At 40.7% G+C, this 27,069-nt stretch overlaps 1 protein-coding gene across 3 annotated transcripts in view; it reads right to left on the bottom strand.

Moving 5' to 3' along the window:
• The window catches only part of LOC130182286 (disks large homolog 4), a 74,470-nt gene that overhangs the window by 41,937 nt on the left and 5,464 nt on the right, over positions 1-27,069 (bottom strand). Inside the window, exon 1 of one of the 3 annotated variants that reach the window (XM_056397089.1) lies at positions 11,412-11,567. The exons of 1 other annotated variant lie outside the window; for it this stretch is intronic. In XM_056397089.1, coding sequence (XP_056253064.1) covers positions 11,412-11,453 — 42 coding nt within the window. In that variant the 5' untranslated portion in view covers positions 11,454-11,567. Of the gene's footprint in view, positions 1-1,343; positions 1,514-11,411; positions 11,568-27,069 lie in introns of those variants that run through there. One more of the 3 variants, XM_056397088.1, reaches the window with a different exon arrangement.

Below are 27,069 nucleotides of genomic sequence, written 5' to 3'. Positions count from 1 at the left end.
AGCGTGGTGAGGGGACACATGGGATTATCTGTGATACTATACTCAACATTGAGCACAGCAGGACCACCCTTTCAGAAACCCAGAAAGCAAACACCCTCATTAATTTTACCAGCGGTATCTTTCAAATATTGAAATTGGTCCCGTCTAGCAGACAAAATGTAAAAGTAATCATGATTAATGAAATATAACAAGAATATCTACCTATTTCATATTTAATGATACGTAACTAATCAAATGCACAAAGTGGAACAGATTCTAGCAACACGGCAGAAAACAAACCAAAACGTCAGAACTGAATCAACAAACAAATTATCTGCAGCTTTGTACACATGTACACATCATTTTGGCATGTGTTGGGACAAATCCTGGCTCTGAGCGGACCGGTGTAGTCAGATTTGGCTTCGTAAAGGTAACAGACTAGAGTGCCATGTGGAGGGGAACTCTGAGCTGGCTACCGTACTGGAAACACCTGAAGCTGGGAGGGAGGGGAATATGGGATGTGATGGACAATCGCTGAATGAATGAATGACCATGCTCCCTCTATGGATCACACTTTCTCATCGTGACAAAGACCAAAACCATAATGCAAACACACATCTAAACATAATAGCCAGTTTTTTTTTTCTGATAATAAGCAGCAGAGCACAACTGCCTGTTTCTGATTCATCATAGACAACAGCAGGGCCACTGTTCCTGTTACCTGATTTCAAACCGGGATTAAGCCGCCCTTGCAGTGCACTGTTTCTCTGATGAATGATATTTATGTGGCCCTGAGCAATAAAGTGCATTTCCCAAGGTCAAAAGCATTCCACACTGTTTGCTTTGCTGGGATGAAAAGCAAAATGTGAACCAATCAGTATGCTGAATCATATGGTTAGCCCTGGCGTGACCTGGCCCACAGATAAGGAGGTGATATCTGGTAATGATTTTTTTTAATTAAATATCAGTAAACATTTATAGTAAAGGGTGGCTATCACCAAACACAACCATGCCTGCCAAAGATGCTGTCGCTTGCTCTCTGTGCATGGAAATCGGCCATCTAAACATGAAAAAAACCGACCGGTGATGTAAAGGTATTATTCTGTGAATAAGCTGGTACCTGAAAGCATATGGACTAGAGAGGAAGCCGTAGGTAAGTGTGATCACTGGGCTAATAATTACTATAGTAGCTGTGCAAAGGGAAAAGAGCGGTTCAAATGAGCAATGGGCTATACAACAGGATGAGGAAGGCACTGCGATCACAACATAAACGCGCTTTTTCTCACAGAGGCCTTTATTTCATTTTAGTTACACATTTGTACAAACTAACAGTCCACACCGTGCATGTAGAGAACCCGGCTTACCTTGCACCCGAACATGAGAGAGAGGGTCCGGTTGCTGCAGATGACCTTACACTGGCACATGACCGGCGAGAGACACTTTAAATTCCTGACAGGCAGAGACATCAGTCCAAAGCCTCACACCAAGACAGACAGCACAGACCAGCCAGAGCTCGTCGGTCCGCCGCCACTCACTCTGAGCCACGGTACAATTAGACGAGATCCGCGGAAGCTGAGAGGGGAGGGGGGTTGGGGGGGGAGTGGGGGGTCGGTGATGCCGGTTAATAGGCGGGCTGCCCGGTTGAAATGTGACCGTAGCGGTACTCGGGTCCAGGAGACGTGTTTTTAGGCAACTTCAGATCATGCATGTTTATCACATATTAAAGCGTCGGGCTGTCGGTATACATTGCCATGCTGTTCAAAAGGTTTAACATTGGCAGTACCATTCATCATTTGCCATTAGTCTCTCTCTCTCTCTCTCTCTCTCTCTCTCTCTCTCTCTCTCTCTCTCTCTCTCTCTCTCTCTCTCTTTCTCTCTCTCTTTCTCTCTCTTTCTCTTTCTCTCTCTCCCTCTCCCTTTGATTGACCGTAAAGTTTGTACTCAATGCGCAGCTGGAATCGCGAGGCAAAGCGTTGAAGTGACTGAATAGATAGCGCCGGTCATCATGCATAAAAATAATATTATTATTTGTATAAAAGTATAAAAGAAAAAAAAAAAAACACCACAACATTCTCCTCAAAGCAGTGGAAGCCCGGAAATATTTATGATGCCACATCACATCAAACGGCCTGGCTCATCACCACGTTACAGTGTCCTCGCTGCGCCCCCTGTTGGATCATTAGAAAAATGCTACAGGAGCTGTCCACCGTGCTGAAATGGTTCAAATCAGTGCACAGCACTGGAAGGCTACATAATGTTCTTCGAGTATCTGGCTTGCTGGTTGAGCCAAAACCGAGAGTCATTTATCAACAGCATCACACAAGGTTATTGCCAGTGTTTGTCTCTGTTCACTTGCAGCGTTTTATGAATAAATACCACAAGTGTCTCATTTCTTATGAATACAGAATTCATTCACAACACCAAACAGGGATGCCGATGTGTGATCCACGTGTCTCACTGTGAAACAATACTGTATTATATTATCCAATATCTAAAAATAGAAATAGATGGAATTGTGAAGCATTAGTGTTTTTAAAGTTAAGCACTCAAGATAACAAGCAATATCAATAACAATCTTCCTTTTTTCTTTCGTGCCATAAATTATTATGTTTTAACAGGCTTTACATCTTTCACAAGATGAACATCTCATTTAGTTGTCATTTGTGTTTTGTTACTCTCCACTCTGTGTGAGATTGTGCTGACATGGTGAGCCCACAGGGTGGAGTGAGAGAACCAGGTAGGTTAGATTTAAATATTGTGCATTCATCTCAGGACCGACTGCGGCGCAGGGCTCAACGCTCCCGGGTGACGTCAGCGTTAAATCGAACACAGAGACTGTTCTAAATACACCAGTGTGCAGCTGATAGGTTTTTCCTTTTTTTTTTTTTTTTTTTTAAAAAAAAAAAACCTTATCACCCTCTCAGAGAGTTAGGGATATCCTGGGAAATCTGCAATGTGCTAAAGACATCAGCAGGTTTATCAAAGGCATACAGAGGGAGGTCATGAATTTCAACACAGTGTGAAGTAGACTAGTGTCACTTTCTTTGGAAAAATATTCTTTACAGTTAACACTCCCAGAGACATCAGTTTACAAGGCAGGGTGCTAAGTCTTGATCATATAATAGTTTAGATATCGTGTGTGTGTGATTTCAGTGTGTGGGCATAGCCTTCACATTGTTTTCTTAGTACTCTAGATGTATGACGTGTTTCCTCAATGTCGGTCTCACTTTATACTTTGACTCCCATCTCTGATCACATAACACTGAGAAGGCTTATCAAACCCACAAGAGTTTCCATGGATATTGCTTTCCAAAAAAGAAAACTCTGTCCTTGATTGCTTCACTGTGTGGATTTAATGCGGGACTCTGGCATTGACGGTAAACTGAACAAGGTTGCAACAATGAGTAACAGACATGCAGTAGGCCACCTCTTCAAAATTACACAAAGGTGGTTCCACACATTCCACACTCTCCTCCTCTTTAAACTGCAACCACACAGTTTCTCTATGTTTCCCTTACATCACACTTCAATCTGAAAGTAAGAGACTGAGTTCTTGATTCAAATTCAATAGGAGTCTCTTGGAAAATATGACAAAAACCTAATTATCTGCAAATGGCAGCTGTAGTCAGCAGATGAAATTTCTTAACCATGCTTCTGCTTTGACTTAAAATAAGTTAACTTATAACATAGAAAACCTTTTCCTTTATCACTCCACCATGCTCTGACATGTATAGGAACAGCAGGGGGGAAGTCATATTATGTCATGCCTGGGGTGCCCCTCACTTTTTACAGACATGTCATGTAAAAACCCTTTAGTATAACCAGCCTGTATGAAGAACCAACTATAAATAAAAAAAATATAAAATGTACACATCTTACTACATTTAAGGAGATTTGCTTTGATTCAAGCAGCATTTCCAGACACTGGTGCACATAGAGGTAAGAGATATGACTAACACTATCTATAATCATTATAGGTATAGTATAATTTCTATGGTGATCATATACTGTAAGTGACTTCCCTCTTCCACTACAGCATTACGTAAGCGTGGGAGTCACATGGAAACCTGAACTGTGGTGTTCCACTGTTGAGTATAGCATTAACCACCTTAATGCTGCATTGTGTGAAAGAGAGAGAGAGAGAGAGAGACCCAAAAGAGACTGAGTGTTTCCATGACAACATCTGCAGGGGTTGGCAGATCCCTAACAAATGGTCCAGTTGCCAGCAGCATTTTGGTCACCATATGTATAATATGTTTGCTGCTATCCCAGGTGATTGGATACATAAAAGCAAGTGCCTCATGCTACTACTACATGTGACACCAGTGAGACACATGCCAGTGTTTTTTCCCCCAAATATACAGAGAATATAAAGAAGCACTGTGACTATAAGAGTAGGCTGCTAGTGCTGGCATTATTCACCACTGACTGTTACAGCAGATTACTGAGCCTGCGAGTGCCAGAAATTGTGCTAAGCCTAATACACTGTAGGTACAGATGTGTCACACTTAACATTTTCTCATCTTTTCTACTCGACAGTCATGGTCTTGGCAGTTATTTTTGAATCCTGTTATCACCATAAGTGGTTGAGAAAAAGACATACCATTAATGTTTTGCCTTTATGTGAATGACGGAGAAAGACATCAAAGCCTGGTGAAAAGCCCAACATAAATCCCTTTTTTATCTCTCTGCATGCAGTTTGACTGTATGTTCAACTATTAGATTGGCTAAGTTAGTTTTTTAGATATCTGCGGGATCAATAGCGCCACTAAAAAGTCTGGACCTATATTTTTTCTTATCAGAGTCTTCCGCAAATACATGACAATTTTCACAATTACAATAAAGTGGAAACTCTTAAAAAAAAAAAAAAAAAAGTTCATATTGATCCATTATGCTTATACTAGATTGGACTGTACACATTCTTTACAAATAAGTAAATCACAACACGGTTTAGTCTGTATTTGGAGAATTGTCATCACTGCTGAAACAGGAGTGACAATAATAATTTATATAAAATCATACCATGCCTTTAAAGACCAAAATTAATGCATCATCAGTAGGGATTGTCTTGTATCATGCATCCCATCTTTTATACAAAACACAAAACTGAATGTAGTTATTACTTCATGGCTTGTTACAACCTTGTTTTAGCTTTATTGATTTTTACAAAGCCCATATTTTTCCACATCCTCCAATTTCTCTTAAGAATGAAGGAGTGATTCATCCCAAGCAGAATAGTTTTAGTTTACATTGGATGACAACATTTTTTTTTTTTCTTTCACTGGACTCTTTCTCTAAACAGTTGATGTACAAATACACTGCACTCCTAATGCAATAATTAAACCCTATAAAAAATGTCCTAATAAAATTGATTGTATTCACTGAAATTCATAACTACTGTCATCTAAAGAAAGTGAAGTATCTAAATCAATCTTAACAGTGGGTTATAACTTAAATTGGGAGGAAAAAAAAATGTGGATCACAACAAGCCTCCAGTCTTCAGCCCTCTATAACCCCCAGCGCTCAGCAGCTTTGACAATGAAATAGTCTAAAGTGCAAACACAACTGGGAATCTCCTGAGGCTCTGAGACTGCCTAAGCTCTAGGAAAACACCCAAGGTTAGAATTATAGTATTCACACCTACACAGACCCTGCTGTATCTGATTTCTCACTGCTAGTATATCTGATTTCCCCTGTTCTCACGAGAAAATCATTTCATGTCAAATTGGCAATGGATGGGCAAAAAATTACAAGTAAAATAGAGGGGATAATCAGTAAGCTAAAATGCTTTTCAACAAAGTAATACAGTCTTAAATATGTCAGGGAAAGATAATGGACTTTGACTCTTCCTCATTCATCATAAATTGCACAGGGTTTAAGACGTGGACACTTTTGTTCCTGTGGTAGAGCCTTGAGATCAGATCAGCTCCAGGTGCATCAGCAGCACTCGAACGCTGCCCTACAGGCAAACTGTAATGTTTCACATCTGATATTCCTGCTTCTGTCTCTTGCAAAACCATCCAGCTGTGTAAATTTAGCATGCCAGAATGGAGTCATCAGCAACAGTGATGACTTGGAGCAATGCATTATGCATGAAGTATGGTGTACATGTTACACCTCCAACATACTTCAAAAGCCAAAAAAATCGATTAGCCTGGGAAGGCACTTGTTTTTCTCCTTTTGGTATAACTGCAGACATGCTTTGAGACAGTTATTAAATGGTTAAATTGAGCTGTTGGGGATAATTATCTGCACCACCCTCAAATGGGATGAGAACATCTACACCATAATCATGAAAGCCTAACGGATGATCTTTTTCCTGTGACAAGCGAAGAATCTCTCACAGCAGCTACTGGTCTAATTCTACACAGCCATCACCTCACTTCCTCTATCACAGTATGGTTCTGCTGTGCCTCCTCCCCCACTGAAGACAACAGCAGTCTACTGTCCACAGTACTGAGATCATCCTCTGCCAGCTGTCCTCCATCTGAGACTTAGACATGTGTCATGTGAAAAAATGTGGACCAAAGATGACTTTGGACTGTCGGCTCAGGCTCCTACTGGTATTAAAATCTGTCCATTATAAACCAGAACCACCCACAAGCTAAAAAGCTTTCTCTCAGCCTGTCTACACTTTAAAGCAGTCACCATGTGCTTCTCTATCATTTGTAACTGCATGAGCATGCCAACACAGTGGCTGGCTCTGCTGTATATGCCATAATATACTGTATATTCATTGTATAACACGACACTAAACTTCAATTTTCTATAAGTAAGTCATTTTTCATTTGTATCATGTTTAGCTTATTTCATGTCTTGCTAGCTCTTCACTGAGTCCAAGCAATTGTAATGAACAGCACTGGACTCGTGTTCATTTAAATTCAGACTCTTGATGTTATGAATGTAGTGGACAGTGCATGCTGTACAGTGGAATAAACAAAAAATATAGAGCTTCAAAAAGCACTGCCTTTGATAAACACAGCTACATTACAATGAAGAAAACTTCTGCTAAACACACTTATTTCCTCCCTAATGAAAAACAAAACGCTAAATAGAGCATTATGAACAATGGTGGGAGCATTTCATACAAATAGAATTCAGATTTTTGATAGAGCGATTTGAAATGCAAAATAGTTGATCACTTTTAGCCTTTTAATTTACATTTAAACAGTTAAACCATATCACTATTGTGTAAAGTAGATGCTGACTGATGTGTTATGTCTGGTTGTGAAATACCATGTGTGTGTTCACCAAGCAACACACACATAGCCAGGCCATGTTTTCTGCAGCAGTTGTAGCAGCCTATTTAATTTCTACCTTCCCCTGGAATATTGTGATGATGGTGGTCAGTTTGGCTGAGATAAGTTTAATTTTCTTTGCCCTGGGGGTGTCAATACTCCTCAGTCTATAATTAGACAGGAAATTTGCATTGTAGGATTGTGTAAATTTTCTAGCATGACAACGACCAGTTCACTTAATGGGCAGTACATTGCTATTCATTACATAATATTTGCAGAGATGTGTTAGCCACCCCAAGTTTAGGCTTCAATATACAACCTCAATGTTTCTTCCTTTAGGGCAATACTTATGAACCAGTTAGCATGAAGTGCCAGTTCTTGGCCTGGTCAAAGATGCCACATATTTATAACACTATAGGTCAATGCTGTAAGTCAGTCAGAACATTAAGAGTGACTTCATTGAAATGATATAGCATTAAACTTGTGTACTCCTGTGTTCTGGTGTCGTCTGCCAGACAACTTTAGATTATAAATAAGCAGTTGTCGTTATAGATTGCCTCTTTGGTGAAGGCATGTGGCCAAAAACATTTGGTGAATGAGGACTGTGTGCTGATGTGTTTTAATTATGATGGACTTGCAGTGAAGCTCCAGCTGGTTTGCTCCTTGCTGTGCGTGCATTCTGAAAGTTAGAAATTTCCTCACACTTTTAACAGTTTAAAAGTAAATTTCTTTTTTTGTTTTTGGAGTTACCTCTGATGAAATGCAACAAAGAGGCTCAGGCTACCAGTGATAGCTTTGGCTCGGCATGTAGCGAGCACAGCAGGGTAGCAGTCTGGTCAGCCTGGCACCGCTTCTAGTCAACATGATAAAAACAGAGTCACCAGGTGCCAACAGGTAGAGCTGACTGGCAGTATCTATGCCCAGTTGCCCAACACAGTAATCTGAAAGTGAATCATGCTATCAAAATTGAGTATGAGCGTACGTGACATTGTGGGTTTTGAAACTGGAGGAAACACCAGTGACAAAAGGTCCAATAGACCAGTTGGCTCAAGTGACTGCCTCTAACACAACACTGTTTTATTGTGACTGTTAAACATGATTAGCAAACCCATTAATATGGGGTAATTTATTGTAGAGTTAATGCCTTTGAGAACCTCACATGCTTAGTATTACATGAAAGTTCTGTGGGGAGGAAAACACCACCTCTCACTATATAAATGGCACATATAGTTTTGATGGACAGCATGGACTGTTAGGATGCACTGAAAATGTAGGAGTAACAGTAGTAGGCTGCATGGCTAAGAGTGCATAGTAATTTACAGCTTACCATAATTACCCAGTGTGCTAACTAGTAAGCAATGTTTGGTGGAATATATGCTGTTATCACAATTAAAGAAAAAGGGTACAACAAAGAAACTGCTTCTTTTTAAAATGGTAACTAACTGGAATTATCTTTTTTTGAAAATTATGTTCAATAAATAAACACGCCTTTACACTACATTACGATCATGACCTTACATGAGAGTTCCATCAGTTCTGATGAATATTGTGTCAGGTCAAAGCTATGACTCTCATGGTCAGTTGTTTCAAGCCTGTTTTCAAACTCTGCAAATGTGTAAAATTACATCTGCAGGGGCATGACTCATGACAATACAGACAATCTAACCTCTCAGTTGATCAGGTGTTGAGGATCCAAGAATAGGTCTGAATGAGGTAAATATCTCAGTATTAAAACTCTGCCCTCCCATCACTATCCCTTTTAGCTGCTCGGTGATGGTGTAGACCAATCAGCCAGTCACATGGCATCAGAAGACAACAGGTGCAGATGTCCAGCACAAATGAAATGTATTTTATTTTCAATAGTGTTGTGAAATCATATATACCAAAAGAAGAAAGGGTTAATGATTTTGTTGCTACTATTTGCAAGTAGAAATGTTAGCTTGCCAAACATGATATGAATGATACGAAGCTCTCATCTCTGGGACTGGACTGGTCTATCGGAGGTTCATGTTGCCTTAGTAGTGGTGTGGCCCAATGCGGCTCGGTTTTATTCTAAAAAGCAAGAGACAGTGTAATCTAAAAGTATTACACATTTCACATTCACATTCTCCCTTTTAGAATGTGTTGAAATATGATTTTAGATTTCACATCCAAACATTATTGATGATGATGGAGGGTACTCCAGCACATTGGATGTGAAGTCAATATATGGTTATAATGTTCACTCTCAGCTATAAAATCTGGTGGTTTACATCCATATCAGATGAACTGTAGGAATTACAGCCCAGTTTGTTTTTTTTCATTTGGAACTGAGCAGTCCAAATTCTTTCATCCATCATCAAATTCATCCAGCTGATGTCGTTAGTAGCAAAATTATCAATGAACACAAGTGACTCCACTGGCATGCCATTCACGCCCAAGCCATTAGATCACCCCCACCATGTCTGACTGATGAGGTGGTATGCCTTGGATTATGGGCTGTTTCTTTGTTTCACACTCTCATCTTTCCATCTCTCTGGCAAAGTTCAACCTTTTGTCTCATCTGTCTGTAACACTTTGATGCAGAAGTTTACAGGTTTCCTGGCGTACATGCTGCAAACTGTAACCTGGCCTTTCTGAGGTTTGTGTTTTGTGGTGAACCTCCTGAGGTTATACTTGCTTAGTCTTGTCTTGATGGTTTTCTCTAACACAGGTGCAAACATATTGTACAACCTGAAGCGTCTTCTTGATCTGTTGCACAGCTGTAAACACGTTTTTTCCGTCAACCTCCCAGTTGTTCTTCTATCAGCTACTACTGTAAACTGGTCTTCCCTGGTCTAGTAGGTTGTTCACAATTACTGAAGTCACTAACAAACACATATTTATTCTAGTTTTTCAGCCTCATGTCATGTTGGCCTACTTTACTGTCACTGACACTACCTTGGTCTTCATGTTGAAAACAGATCCAAAATGCAAATGTAGTAACAATAATTGATCTAAAACTCAGTTTTTTTCATTTAGTCTACTAAAATTTAAACATTTCTACATGTTTGATCTGATGTGGATGCAAATATCCTTAAATTATTACAGAGTCAGGACATGCTGGTGCACAGAGGTAAAACAACAAGAATGTCTGAATGTTCTACAAATTATTGACCCCACTGTATCTGTCCCAATAATGAAGTCAATAAGAATCAATAATGATTCTGATCCATCACAGTTATTTAATATAGTCAAATACAAATCTGTTGCACTATAAATTTGAACTGCTGAAAATGACAACTTGTGTTTGTGTCCAGATTTTCAATAACAACTCTAACATACAGCAGATAATAGCCAGTGCAAAGCTCTGTTAGTCCATATGCATGCACAAACACACATACATGAAGAACTGCATTAAAAGGTATCTTGGTGCCATAACACTCAACCAGCCTCATCGTGTCTACTCGGTTAATTAACACTGGAGGAGCGCTGGACTTCTCTCGCCTGCACAGTGTTTTCATTTTCACAAACACGCACGACGGCATATACATATTGTATTAAACATAATGGGACTTGTAGCGTACTACCCTGGGCATGTGATGAAAACCCATCCTCTCACCTCTAACCCTAATGTCTGATCCTAAGCATTTAACCCTAAAACAGACATGACCTCTTTTAAAGTGACGAGGGTAGATTTTTTTTTTTTTTGTCAGTTTGTGGATTTTCCTAATTTTAGGAGGACACAGGTTGTGTCCTAGTGTCCTCACAAGGAGAGAGATGCACATAAATATGAATTACATTCAAATATATATATAGACAAAATCTATTCAAAAGACACAATAAAACCGCAGCATACATGATTCTGTAATGCTTCATTCAACAAGTCTGCTGGAGTTTTACTTCTTCTGCATGTCTAAACATGCTCACAGGCACATACACACCCACATGTGCCAGGCCACATTCATACGTAATAACCAAAGTGCATGATTAAACCTACCCAGAGCACACGTAGAAGGATAGCACAAAATTCCTCATACACATATTACTGGTTAATCTATGACAGTGGAGGAGACTGCAAGCATGTTCGACGTAATATGCACAGATGTAGATAGAGACCTCCCCCAAGCCTGCCAGAACGACTAGCAGACTTTAAGCTAACATGCAAAACAGAGGCAGCAACAGAGAGATGGAGAAGGAGAAGAACGACACAAACAGAGAGGTGAATTTACCTACCACACACGGGCAGAGAGAAGGGAGCTTAGTGCGGCCCTTCATGAGCGAGAGACAGAGGAAAAACAGCCTCCCAGACACCCGCAGTAGAGGAGGAGAGGGATGGGGAGAAAAAGAGAGAGAGAGGTGGGAGGCTGGGGAAGGGTAAGGGGAAATAAAAAAGAGGGAGGGGGAGAGAGGGAAGGGGAAGGGGGGGGTGTCGTAGCAGACGAGGAGAGAGAGTTTTCCTGGAAGCCAGAGTTGTTGGTGTTGGGTATATCTTGATGTTAAAGGAAAGGGTCGGGATAGAGAGGACTGGCAGTCTGCTCCAGCCGTGACTCATAAAATATGTTTGTCACTGCCGGTGAGTGAGGGAGGGGAGAGAAGGAGACGTAGCGACATAGAGTAAACCATATATATTATTTCATTTTTCTTGTCTTTTTGTGAAATAAACGCTACCGTATGCTGCCATCCACACTGCTTTTTTCACACTGTCCCTCTTTGACATGACGACACACACACACACACACACACACACACACACACACACACACACACACACACACACACACATTATGAAACACACATATGCATCAAATAAAGGCAAAATATTATGATGGTGATTTAAATGAGGAAACTTTTGACACAGATATCTCTGTTATGCAACCACTGAATAATTATATATTTATCTCTTTGTAGCTAGTTTTTTAACTGCAGCCTATATGCTCATTTCTGAGGTGCTAATTCACTTTATTGCCATCACGTTGTCACCTTGACATTGGTCAGAGCAGCAGTTCTACTGCTCACAAGAAAAGACAGCTAAAATATCAGCCATGCTGATGTCTTGATGTCTTGGCTTAAGGCACATTGAGGTTCCGGCTGATGGTCACTTGCAATGTCGAAATGATTAATCAAATAGTTGATAGAAAGAAAATTAATTGACCACAATTTTGATAATCCATTAATCTCATCACCGGTTTCAGCTTTACAATTTTTTTATTTTTTTTTGCTTCCTTTCTCTGTTTCATATTCTAGATTGAATTTGACGGTGTTATGGTCTCTGGGAACTTTTAAAAACTATTTTGTGATATTGTATCGATTAAACATTATTAGATAATTACAATGTTGTAGTGAAATCAGTCATTTGTTGCAGCCCTACCTTTCAATGAATTCGACATAAATCTGTGCTGCAGATAGACAATATCTGTAGTCAGAAAAATGTTGTCAATTCATAGAAAAAGGAAAACAGGAAAAAGACATTGACTTGAAACAAAACAACAACACGTTCCATGTTTATGAGAGCATTCAGTGTTTGCTAATTGAAAAGGCCCCGGCAGTTTGACTGTGTTATGTTGCAGAAGGTGCCCATTGAGAAAGAGGAACCCATTATCTTCAAATAACATAACAATAGAAATGATCATTTGTTGATTTGTGAGTTTTGAATGCAAATCTTGAGAGACATTTGCCTTTATTCTATAATGCAGCACAGCTTTAAAACCCCCTCAAAATGGCCTTCACTTTGGAGGCAGACAAACCGTAGACATATAATACTCAAAGAGAAGTTGGGGACTCATCATCATGAATCATTGCTTTCGGCAAAACATGAATCATTCGTTCAGTGGTTTTAGCAGAGAGTCGACACCTTTCTGTTGAATGTATAAATTGGCAAAAGTGATCAAACCACACTGCTCCTTCTGTTTCATTTCATCATGTTTTTTTTTTATGTTTAGAAAAAGTGATTTTGTCTTTACATCACCATCTAACACAGTTGATGATGTGTAAATTCTCATCTAATTTTAGCATTGACAAATTGAGGCAGTATGCTACCTCTATATAGATCAAACATTCACCTTTTCTATAAAGGTGATTATGAATTAGTCATACTCTGTCTTCCTAAAAATGTGATATATTTTAACTGTAACATGAAAGTTAATTTATGTCCTATTATCTCTGAATGCATGAGAATACTTTTGCATCATAAAAGGCTTGACCAAAGGCCGAACACTTTGTTCATTTGATGTCACTGTGCTTCTCTACATATAATGCACCTTTAATAAGTGACCGATAGGTGCCAGTATCAATGGCTGGTTTCTCAGATCTCTTCCTATTCTTAAGGATCTTACGCTTTTTAAAAAAAAAAAAAATGTCTTGGACAGCCTTTGGTGCACATAACATAGCCTGCTGTTCTTTCTCATCTTACTAGTTCACTAGTCACACTGACAACATGGTTATTCATATGTATGAATATCATAGAATATTTGTTTTTGCAAAAACCTCAGTCATCTACATCATAATACCAAAAATGTGAAAATGTACTGTACACGTAACTATTAATGTAATTTCATGTTCGGCCTATCAATGATTTCACATCAAAGGCTAAATATCGTCACAGAAAGCCTAGAAACCACTTTAAAAAGCACGTGTCCATTTTTTCACACTAAATATCTGAAATCATCCAGAAATAAGATAACAATCCTGGGTGAAGTAAATCAGTGTAATGAATCTATAGTAATAAACTGTATTTCTGTATCTTCATCAAAAATTCACATAAGTCCCTGCCTGCAGTTAGGGCAATGATTTTACACTAGGCATTTATTACATGTTTTATGGTAACTCTTAAGTCAAAGGAGTTGAGTTGAATCACTCCTCTGTGGCCTGTTCTCCTGCAGCGAAACAAAATAGTTCCTGACTGGACTGTGAAAGTCGATTTGCCCATTAAATTTTGATTCCAAGTGTAAAAAGCTAACATCAAGTGTTAAAAGTTTTCAAAGGAATATGACAGTAAAATTTAACTGTCAAATATTTTATGAAAACTACAAAAATTGATTTTTTTTTTGGGACAAATACATCATAAAATACTTAAGCACAGAATATGTTGTTTTACCAAATGTACAATGCTAAAATCAGTAGCCTATAGACAACACAAACTTCAGTGTTCTGTACAATTACTAGGCTGAATTGCAGTATGTTTTCTTTAATGCTCCAGAAAGCTTCTTGTAAAGTACACTTGTTATTTTCATACCCATTTTGGCTAATCTTTGTAGCTTATACACACTTGACCAATCTTTACATGTGATTTGGTCGCACCGCTAATTCAGTCAATGTAGTCAATATTTTGATGCTAACTATGATTCTGTGTCTACTCTGGTCCATACATTAGCTTAAGTGGCATCATAATTGGTTTATCTGTATATAGTTCCTGCTCTTTCCCTCTCTGGCCTTGTCTCTCTCTGCTACACAGCTGTATTAAGGGCAGAGATGAGCAAGGGAGTAAACAGAGTAAATGCACCATGACCCCATTGGACTGCTTTACAGTGGACTGCTGTCGGGTGATGGATGGGTTATGACACCTGCAGAGGTTAGGCCCAAAGCCCTCTGGACCCTAGCGACACACTGAGCGGTGGCTTCTGCATCAGCTTCACTGTCTGTGACAAAAGACAACTGGAGCACATCGTGACATTTCCATCTGGAATGAAGCCTGTACTGTTAGAACAGTGTCAAATGCTGTGTAACCCGTGGATGCAGCCGCATAAGACCAAACATTAATTTTCTTTTCTCTGCATTCATGAGCATTCTCTGCTGCCGCCTACACAGAGGTCATCCTCCTACCTGCACACTGTGGGCTTCACATTATCAGCACCCCTCAATGGCAGGGCTCTCTCTCTCGCTCTATCTCTCCCTATCTCTCTTTCCTCTCCTCTCTCCCTCCCTTCCTCCTTTCATCTCTATTCTCTCCATGATGATACCCCTGCCATGTTGTCATGGCAACAATCGGGCCCTGATTGCTTGGTTGCTAGGCAACTGACATCACCTATAAGAGGAACATGAAGATACAAAGCCAGAGACAAACAAATCACACAAAATATGTGCGCTTGTACATTACTGTGTCGAGCGTGAGTGTGTGCGTGTGTGAGATCGCATGGTGTCATTAGCTCATGCCATGTTTTTCATTCAAATGTTTTTTTTTCATGACAGCAGGAAGGTGTATCATTAGAGTTAGAAAGCATATAATTCAAATATGACTGGTATTCTGGGCAGTCTTGTGCTCTTTGCCAAACAGCAGGTTAAAAACCTCTGAATGCATGACCTGAATTTCAGATGAGAACATTACGAGGGTGTGTGACAAGGGACTGCTCATGAATAACTGATACAGGATCCAGCAAATTCCTATTAATCATGAAGAAAAGCACAAGGCCTTGACCTCAGTGAAGGCAGGCCACATATGTGTAAGGCTCAGGCTAATGTAGCATAGTGTAGCTTCTGAGCATCCAGCTGATTGCATTGACGACACCAGCAGCAGAAATTTGACAATATCCCTGAGCCAGATTGATTATGGACTGCTGTGCTGTAGTTTAACAATGGTGCCACAAGGTGTCATTGTGTGCTGTATTGAACAATATGATCACAGCACTGCAAGAAAATCTGATCCCATTTGCAAGGCTAATGCCAGTACTATTCATATCGATGATATCAGCACTACCATTCTTGTCATTCTTGTTTTTGTCATTTTTCTCCTACCGTCGTCCTTTGTGCACTCGCTCACATCCCACCCCACATATAGGTAGCCAAGCACACACACTTTGACAAACACTCTAATTACATAACATAAGCTAATAAGTTGACTCCATTAACTAAAATGCCTATAGTGTGGTCATATAGTTTTTACCACAGGAGGCCCTGGTCAAATGTTGACCCACCTTGACCTTAGCTCTCTACCTAATGAGGCCCACAGGACCTCCTCTATTGAATCTACTCTCTTCTTTAAATATACTACATAACCACCTCTATTGATTTCGTTATCCCATAGTCTTGTTTACAGGACTACCACACCAATTTGTTTTGTTTCTTGTCCAGTCGGTGCATACTGCAGTGTTAGAGCATAACAGCACAGCTGTCAGCCACAGTCCTCCACCTGGTTAGCCTTCTCACTCAATGTGAGACGACAAAGTCTCCAGCCCAAACAACCCATGATGGATCTAATCTGTCACCTGTCATATGGACAATTTCAGGACGGACAGCGATACTGACAGCCAAAACACTGAAATTAAGCGGCAGAGCCTCTAAGCAGGGTCTGCTGGTAGACAGCATTTAAGCTGTTTTTTTAAAATACAATGAAGACCAACACTAAATATCTGAGGATTTTTTCATTTGTTTTTTGCTAAAGAGGCTATTGACACTCAGAATATACTGAATCATGTTACATTCCCTTCATGTCAAAACAACAAAATGATGATCTCTCATTGTCACCAAAGATAAGGATTTTAAAGCCTGTACAATGAAAACCTACTCGTCCAAAGGGACAGTCAGGCTCAAAGAAGATGAAATTAGTATTTTCATTTCATAAATACAAAGCTGCATAAAAACACAAAAAAGCAATAAAGATACTGAATGAGCCTGTGGCCTCTTCACGTTGTGGCATATTGAAATATCATCAATTATATCCAAACATTTGAGGTAAGATTCAAAAGAAATGATAAGGCATTGCTCATACTCAAGTCTGTGGAGCAGAGGGAAGCACAAGACAGTGAGGATAGAGGATAGAGTGGAGCACAGATTGTGTTGTGTGCATTTGACAAAGAGAAGCTCTTAACAGCCTCCTTGCTGGCTAAGGCTCATGATGGGGGTGGTGGGCATCACAAAGTAGTTGTTGAGACTAGAGGTTAGCATTGCATTGGCAACATAAAGATGGGTGATGAAGAAAAATCATCATAAAGTATCTTAGTAAGGTGTTGGGCCACCACGTGCCACCAGAATAGCTTCAATGTGCCTTGGCATTGATTCTACCAGTCTCTGAACCCCAAGAGCATAACAGAGCCAGTGGATCCCCTCACTGTAGTGGTCAAACTCAGACCTGTACCGTTATCTTGGTGTACGCCACTCATTCACTCGCCCACTTATAATATATATATATATATAATATATATATATATATATATATATATATATATATATGGTGAAGGATGACTCATCTGACTGTATCACTTTTTTCCCACATCTCTGTAGATCAGTGCCTATGGTTTTTGCACCACTGAACTCTCAAATGTGCTTTCATCTTTGTAATAAGGGGTTTATACACTGCAGCCCCACTACAATATCCCTCTCTATGTAACTGTGGACAGACTGTTCTTGCTGATACAGTCTTGTCATGTCCTGCATTGACATTCTCAGTCATCTGAGGAAGACTTGCTCTTCTGTTTTCACTTACATATCACACTAAAGCATGCGCATCACAGTCATCAAATGTGCGCTGTCAACCGCAATTTCTGACCCTATTTACTTATGTCTTTTTCATAGATCTAAATGCAGATGTCACTTTAGTCCCTGTTCCTGTTGGAATACTAGCCAGCTGAACAGTCTTTGTGACTGAAGCTCCTGCCATCCGTGTCCCAACAATGAACCCCTTTTTCAAAGCCACTTAGATCTTTTACTCTTACCATTTTGATACAAAATCAGAATCAACAGGGCCTGCTCAGCATTTTTATACCTGCAACAGAGGATGACTGGATGTCTTTTAAGGTGGAGTGAGCGATTCTAATCCAATACAGTTTTGGTCAAATTCAGTAAATATCTCATCATGGTCTGCTAGCTGTCTGTCCTGTGTCCATACATCCATCTCACCAGCAATGTTTTCCAGCTCCTCCTGACCAGAGGCGTTCCCAGGCCAGATGAGATGAATAATCTCTCCAGTGTGTTCTTGGTCTACCCCGAGGCCTCCTTCCAGTTGGACGTGTCTGAAAGACCACCAATAGAAGGCACCCAGAAAGCATTATAACCAGATACCGGAACCACATCAACAGGCTCCTTTTGATGCAAAGTAGCAGCAGCTCTAGTCCGAGCTCCCTCGAAATGTCAGAGTTCCCTAACCTCTCTGTAAGGCTGAGCCCAGACATCCTGCGGAGGAAACTAATTTCAGCTGCTTGTACTCGCAATTTCATTCTTTTGGTCACTACCCAAAGCTCATGAGCATAGATGAGGGTCAGAACAAAGATAGACTGGTCATTCAGGGTTGTGCCTTCCAGCTCAGCTCCCTCTTCACCACAACATTGCTGTTGCTGCACTGATCCGCCTGTAGTCTCCCATTCCATCCTACCCTTACATATGAACCGTACCCAGAGATACTTACACTCCTTTACTTGTGGCAGAAACTCCATCCCAACCTAAAGAGAGTAATCCACTGTTTTCCAGCAAAGAACCATGGCTTCAAAGTTATAGGTGCTGACCTTCATCCCAACGACTTCAAACTTGGGCGCACCACCTCAGTGCATGCTGAAGGTCCTGGTCTGACAAGGATAACAGAACTACATCTGCAAATGGTATGGACCATTCTTTCTACAGAACTGCTTCTGATCAGGATGTCTGGTGTTAATGTCTCTCTTCCACTGCATCTCTGTTGGGTTGAGGTCTGGGCTCTGACTGGGCCACTACAAAAGTCAGATTTTCTTTCTGTAGTAGATTGCTGCTGCATCACAGCCACCCTTCTAGTATCCTGTAAGATACCTTGATAAACTTGGGAATTCATTTTCTCCTTGATGATGGTGAATTGTCTAACCTCAGAGGCAGCAAAGCAGGATCAAATCATGATGCTCCCTCCACCGTGTGTCACTTTTGGGATGATGTTTTCAGGTTGGTATGCAGTGCCCTTTTTACACAAAATATAGCGCTGTGTTTTCTTCCAAACAATTCAACCTTAGTTTCACCAGTCCACAGGACAGTTTCCTAGTAGTGTTGTGGAATGTCACGGCACTCTTTGGCAAACTTCAGGCGCAGTGTTGTTTTAATTTGGAGGGCAGCAGCTTCCTTCCTTTGTTGATGTCATTGTCATGGATACAATGCGCCATGCACACATACATGGTAGACTCATGAACGGAGATGTTAATCAGCTCCAATTATTCCTTGAAGTCTTTAGTTGTTACTCTGGGGCTCATTTCTACCTCACTGAACATCTGCTCTGTGCCTTTGGAGTCATATTAATTGGGTGCGTACTTCTAGGGAGAGTAGCCACAGAACTAAACCATTTAATGTGGACTGATGACTATCTAAATTCTTTGAGATTACTGTGTAATCAACAATTCTTGATCGTAGATCTTTTGAGATCTCTTTCTTGTGAGGCAAGGTTCAGCAGATGTTTCTTGTGAATAAGAAAAAACTCAAACTGAGTGTTTTTTAAAAGTCATAGTATAGCTCTAACCCACACCCCCAATCTTGTTTCATTGATAGGACCCAAGGTGCGATAACTCCTGACTCCAATTAGCTTTTGTTGATGTCATTAGCTGAGGGGTTCACATGTTCACATACTTTTTCCAACCTACACTGTGAATGCTTGAATGGTGTACTCAATATGGTCGAAAACAGTACATTCATTTGTGTGTTACTAGTTAAAATAGAGTGTGTTTGTTTATAATTGTAACTTATATTAAGATATTGAGACACATTTATACATGCATTTTTCTTGACACAGTACTTGCCCTCAGACATTCGGATTACTCTCTAGTTTGCTAAGATATGCTATTGGTGTGATGTTAGCTATAGTAGCAGGAGAGTTGTGAGTATCACTGTCTGCAGCTGGTGTGCTGGCTGTGGGAAAAGTCTCATCCTCTTTGTATGTCAGCTTTGCAGCAGTAACTCTAGCAACAATTTGCTGTCTCATTGTTTACTCTATATCATGGTATTTATGTGTAAAACATGCAAAGGTTTTTTATAGGAATGTGGATTTATTACTTTGGATGCATATTTCGAAATGCACTTCAACACCATATAAGATGCTCTGGTGTCCGCCATTATGTCATTGCCTTGGCAATCCGCATCCATGAATTTGGGGAGCAGAACTTCCAAAGCAGCACTGAAAGGAGGGGTGTATTTGTTTTACTGTTTAGTTCAAATAGCAACAGTCATTCTCCAGAATCCCTTTATCCATCTTTAATTTGTCGCCCATCTGTATCATCATAGAGAGGGACTGATTAGTTTGGACAAAGTCAAATATAAAGTAAGCCATTGCCAGTGTTAACTATGCAAGCTGAAGGAGCTGAAGCAAGGTGCTAGATAAGCATTTAGGTTGTAAAAAAAAAAAAAAAAGATGTCTTCAGCAACACCATTCACAACCATTGCAGCTGCTTGAGTTTTGCACCAAGAACTTAGCACCACACAGCTAGCACCTCTACCTCCTGTTTAAGTTTTCTAAGACTTGAATTCGCACCAGTTTCTTAACAATTCACAGTGCAGATGCCACTTGTACTGGAGCAGGATGCTCTGCAGTTTGTGTGAGTTCTGTCTGATCATGTAGGTGTGTGCCTTTCTTTTGGAAAAGCAGTTGAATGTGTGGGTGAGTGGTACAATATGTGCTTAAAGACGAAACAAAAACTGGCTGACCACAGAATTTAGCACTATTTCTTCATGAGCACAAGAGCAAGCTGTCATTTGAGCAGCGATGATGAGGAAGAAGAAAACATCTGTCTGTATATAATTACATCTCAGTTATCCCCATTTTTTAAAATGTTTTATTGGATAGTAGAGAACCTCAATGCTGTGCAGTCTTGCGCCGGGGCAAGCCCTGCTTCGCTCACTGTGCCCTGGGAGCAACTTGGCAGGATCAGTGTCTCTCTGGCTGCATACAAAGGCCTCACGGACGCCTGTGTCCTTGAGCAGAGATCATGTGAGCTCTCCACTGGATCACTAATCCTAACCCACAGCACAGTTTACTGTATGTCATACACTCATACAGACACACGTCACACGGTATGGTGAATTGTCACTTGTGAAGGTGGACAAGCTGAATGAATACTGAGGATGTGTTTCATTTGATTTGTGAGTAGAGGGTTTAGCTCAACTCCATTTTGGAGACTCTTGGGACTAGAGCAAGATGCAGCAGCCATAAGCTACTCATCCTTGTAATGCACAAACGCACACACACACACACACACATACACATACACACATACACACACACACACACACACACACACACACACACACACACACACACACACACACTCAAGAGATATAAATATATATACAGTACAGCTATACAGTATTCATATATATTGAACCATAAGAACAGCTGGCAGCACAAAATAAATACAAATGTGAGTGCGAAAACCCATTCCAGGGAAGAGGATGTCTGTGTTGGACCATGAAGCCATACATGAAGCCAATACTGTGCACATGAAGCTGCTGACTTTGTCTACATCTTGTCAAATGTATAATTTATTTGAAAAAGCACTAACTAGGGAAGCCTCGAAAGTGCTGAAGAGGAGGACAGAAGGTAAGCTAGAGAGTAGAGAGCAGGAAAGAGGAGAGTTGGCAGAAGAGGGGGAAAGGAGGTAAAATGAGATAAAGGAAAGAAGGGGCTGGAAGGAGAAGGCCGAGTGAGGGATTACAGAGGTGAAGGAGGCAGAGAGGACAAAAAAATTTAAGAACTGGAAACGTTAGAGCAGAGAAGTGGAACGAGGGTGACAACAGGGAGAGGAGTGATAATCAAAGGAGTGTAAGACAGGCAAATCAGGAGGGAGGCAGTAAGACTTAGCAGAAATATGCACAGATACAGATACATACTTGATTCTTTATTGCAGTCGTGTTCGATCAGACACCATGCTAGCATTAATATAAGTTGCTTAAAGAGCTTAAATCCCTTCTTCCTTCTGTGCACACCATCTTTGTTCTCGTCTCTCAAACATCAAACCATTCTTCTCTGACTCAGTGCCATACAGGGAGGGAGAGTCAAAGGTATTGTCAGGCTTGCAACCAAATATAAATCCTGTGACGTCTCTTCAAGCTGATATGCCCTAATATTCCAGTTCCAAATGTTATGTAATGACACTTCTGTATGATGTATTGCCATCATATGATGCAATTTATTCATTTTTTCCCTGAGATTTTAGTGTAGGAAGGAGTAGAAAATTACATAAGCTGTTAACATGTCCAGGAAGGGGAAAAAAAAGTGAATCCATTACTTGTTGGAAGTGAAACGCTGAGTGTTCCTGGGTCATCTGTTTTCTAAATTAGATGAAATTACAAGCTGTTCCAGGTGGCATCGGAGCAGATTCTACTCTACACCAGTGACGATGACCTCATCAGCATTTGTGGGAGTTAGTTTTTTACCTTAAAGCTGATTTTGAAAGGGCCGATATCATTACAACATACAGACAAAACATTATGTCTCACGTAACATGTCTCTGAGGCATGTCGGAGGGTTGGGGAACAGTAAGGCAATAAGGCAATCTTACTTTTATCCAAGCAAAAGGTTTTAACTTGTCAGCATGTGTAAAGATGATAGTAGTGTTGTGTCCTAGCTGCTTAAGTTAAGTTAAGGGTAGGAGTGTTTTTAGGAGGAGACCCTAGGTGAAAGGTCAGGTGCCAGAAGTGGGTGAGCACCCCTCCCTTTCCTTTCTTTCAGACATGCCTAAAAGCTGACATCTGTTTTAAATAAAGGATATATGGTATCTTTTATCTTCATATAAAATTACCATGTTTGGGCATAAATGTTGGCTCTGTGCCTCTATAGGTTATTAGGAATTAGCTATGTCATGAATATGTATCTAGAGGTTACCCAGCCTATAAATTGTATGGTTTTGGGGAAAAATGGGAGGAGATTCTTTTTGGCTTTGGATCCTCTCACAGGCAGTTTTGATGCTTGTCAAAAGATGCTGTGCTTTCTTGTAATAAACCTTTTTATATACAACTGAGCCGGTGTCTGCGGAGATTCCTTCATCATCTTCACATCATCGCTACGGAAGAAACTACAGACTTTGGCATCACGACCTCCGGACGTGTTGCGTCCTGCAGCGCCACCAACACATTTCAGTGCACTTATCCCCGCTCCAGGCCGGCAAAACAGGGTGAGCATTTCTCACATATTGGGGCGCTGATTTGTTCGTTGAATTTGTCGTTTGCTGTGGGCGCACCGTAAAGAATTATTTGTGTGTGTGTGCCATGATGTATTGATGGTGGAGTGAGACTCCGTTCTAAATTAGATTTATTGCGTTGTGCACAACGCAAAAGGGGGGAGGATTATAATAGAAGAAAATAGAAAAAGGAATAAAATAGGAAGGAAAAGAAGTGAATGACATAATAAGATTAAGTAAAATTGTAGAATAGCCTAATTAGTAATGTTGGTCAGCTAAATAACCCTGCGAGATTAATGAAGATGGGCCCTCAGCTTCTTAACGGTAAGACGTGTAAATTAGACACTGCGTGAAAGTTGGCTTGGAAAGATAGTCGAATTGGGTTCAGATAAATAAATAGAGAAATTTAAAAGGAACAACCCTGGGCCGAGGGCAATTGGATAACTGTAGAAATAAAGTGGATAAAAAAGGATATAAAATAAAAGAAGCCGCAGATTAGGTCAAAGCCCTAGGAAAGGCGATCTTAGATGGGCCGAAAAACCAAGGAATATCGCTAGGTGTGTTTCGGGGTCAGTTCAGGGAACTGGAGGTGTAGAATGGAAACACCGTTGACGGACGAGTGATAGCTGCATTTCATAAGGTAGCATAAATTTAAAAGAAAGGAAAAAAAGGATAAAGGAGCGGCAGGAAAAAGCATGCGATAAAAGTGTGAATGAGACGTCTTTGAGAGTTTAGGATTAGATATTGGTTGTGTGTTGAAATGATGTTGAATTTGTTATTTGTTTTACAAGCTTGTTGTGTGCCTTTAATTGTTGAATGATTTATCTCTGTCGGTGTGGAGCCGGACTATGCAGTCGCTGCGGCTGTGTTTGTGTGTATGTGAGTGTGTTTGTTTAAAGGTGTTGTTTAATGTTGACATTGTCCTGTCTGTGAGTGGAGAGTTGCAGTGAGTTATGTGGTTTATGTTAATGTGATAGATATTATATTGAATAGAATATATATAGGTTGTGATTAAGAGTGGGAGATTCAGTAAAATACAGGGAAAGATATTCTGTTTTGCTAATAAAAACTTGAAATTGACCAACCATGGCCAGTGGAAGGGACTCTTAACCCTGATGTAATTAAAACGATGCAGGTGCTTGTATCCACCTGTAAGGCGGATCAAAGGAAGGGTAAAAAGGGGGAACAACGTAAAGAAAAGAGACAAATAGAGCTTGGCATTCTTCAGTTGTTTGAAAATGAGGGACAGGAACGCTTAAAAACTGCAAAAGATAAGAACGACAGAGGCGCGGAAATAATTCGAAAAAATGTAAAAGAAATAGAAAAAGTGATGGCGGAAATTAATGCACCGTTTTCACATACGGCTCCAATCAAGAGCCCTCCGCCTTATGAGAAGGAGGTGAAGTTCAAGGAAATCTATCCCCAGCTTCCAGTGATCAGTCATGAGGGTAATTATCGCATCCAAGATGAAGATGACCAAATAATAGAAACAGGAAAAGCGCAAACGATTATAAGGATGTATCCAGGTTCTAAAAGTAAGAAGAAAACGACCCGCCTGGAAACCGAGGGTAGATTGAGGATCAGGAAGATGGACTCCGAAGATGATGATCAGAGTGATCTAGAGGGGGCCATGGGTGGATATGACCCTGCAGTCAGCTGGATACTGGCTAAAGCTGAAAAGAGAGGAGATAAAACATGGACAGGAGATGATAGCTCAAGAGATGATAGCTCTAATGAGAGTGAGATTGGAGACGGCAATGGAGATTCAGAGAGCGAGGGTCCTTCGACGTCCAGATAATTTTTTCCTGCAACATCTAGTACTAGCATAAAAAAGGATAAACAGAAGTCTCTAAAAGAGGTCGAAAGAAGTATTGATCAGTGTTTATCGTTCTTGGAGTTATCTACTGGATCAGAAAGCCAAAGAACGTTGGAGAAACAGCTAAAAGAACTACAGATACAGAAGAAAAAGTTGCAGAAAAAAGGTTCCCAAAAATTAGAGTTGAAATATACATTGCGCCCAAGAAAAAAGATACTACGCAAGACGATGCTTCCAGTGATTGTCCGAGGACAGAATTTGGAGTATAAGCCTTGGCAGAATACAGATATGTCAGACGTGATGGAGAAGTTACCTACTCTTCAAGATGGAGCACATCCTTGGACTTCAAAGATGGATGAGCTCATGGTGGGAACACAATTTGCTATGGGAGATATTAAGAGACTGTTGGCTAATCTCCTTGGGGTTTCAGCGATGGAAGAGATTCTACAGAGAGCGGGACTCGATATGTGGGAACTGCTGTGAATGATCCAGAGCTGCTTTCCGCACATAGAGCTCGAGTGTGGAGAGCGCTGAAAGACACATTTCCGACAAATATTCATCCAGATAATGTTCTTATTGAGACACTGGGACAAGAAGAAAATCCGAGGGCCTATGTGTCAAGAGCCTTTCAAAAGTGGAGAAATGTCACAGGAAATGACCCGGACTTGAGTCAAATGGAGCAGTCAATTTTGCGAGCCAAAATATAGAAGGGGCTGCCCCAGCCAGTGATGAGTAAACTTGCCGAAGTGGTTGGTCTTGGAAGCATGACAAAGAGTGTTTATACGGATCATATAGCCCATCAAGTGGAGCTATATAGGAAAAAGGAAAATGACCAGAAAGAGCAGGACCAAAAGATCCTTAGAAAACTCAACCAAGTACAACTGGTGGGTAAAGGAGAAGAAGCAGGCTCTGTTTATACAGAGTCAGTCTCCGCTGAATCAATCATTATCACAACCGCAGCCGAACCAAGTTCAGTTTCAATCACCCCAGCCAACACTGGTGGTTCCAGGTGATCCCTGCCCACAGCCTGCTTTTGGTCAGGTGCAGACTTGGAAAGGAAGAGGTTGAGGAACCTTAGGACGAGGAAGAGGAGGAAGATTTGAGTCATATTCTCAACAATCTTCAGACGGGGCGTCGATGAGCATCCGCCCCATGTGTAGAGGCTACAGTCCTCGCTGCAGATGGCCCCCGGTTCGAGTCCCGCATCGGACAAGCCCTTAGCTGCATGTCATTCCCCCTCTCTCTCTCTGCCTCCCCAGTTCCTGTCTCTCTCTACTGAACAATCAATAAAGGCACAAAAAGCCAGAAAAAAAATAAAATAAAATAAAAAAATCTTCAGAAGTATGCTATAACTGCGGACAGTGTGGTCACTTTGCTTGTGAGTGTAACTACAGAGGAAACCCTAGAAGAAACTTCAGAGGAGGATTCAGGGGCCAACCAAGGTCGCCCACGGGGCCATTGACTTCTAGAGGTGCCCAGAAGACGCGAAGGGGGGGTGTCAGCTGGTAGTATCAGGGCCGGAGAGAGATCCAACAATAGAGGTGAAAATAAACAATCAACAATGGAAGCAATGGCTGATAGCGGAGCTGCTTTCACCTCGGCCTGAAGATGCTATACATCTCCCCATGTCTGGTCAATTGATTCGGACAATCGGGTTTGAGGGAGTTAAACATCTGATTCCGCTCACGAAACCAATTGAGCTCTGTTATAACACATGAAGATTACAATACCTATACTGGTATCAGAACATACACCTATGGCGCTGTTGGGGAGAGATGCTTTGTGTAGATTGAACTGTACAATAAAATGCACACCGGACGGCTGTCTGGTGGAAGTGCCAAACGAGGTTGTTTTTGATTTTTGATGATAACAGAAACTGAAGCTTCTTCAGTATTTTGGATTGGAAATCTTAGTGCAGAACTTTTGGAGCCAGCTAATCTGTGGGAGAAGTTCATTGTAGCAAACATGCCCAATGTGAAGCTTCCAGAGTATCCATTTCACTGTACGCTCAAGTATTTCAAGAATGCTG

Source organism: Seriola aureovittata, chromosome 15 (assembly GCF_021018895.1).
Source record: "Seriola aureovittata isolate HTS-2021-v1 ecotype China chromosome 15, ASM2101889v1, whole genome shotgun sequence".
Lineage (NCBI taxonomy): Eukaryota > Metazoa > Chordata > Actinopteri > Carangiformes > Carangidae > Seriola > Seriola aureovittata.
This window is presented reverse-complemented; position numbering and strand designations above follow the sequence as displayed.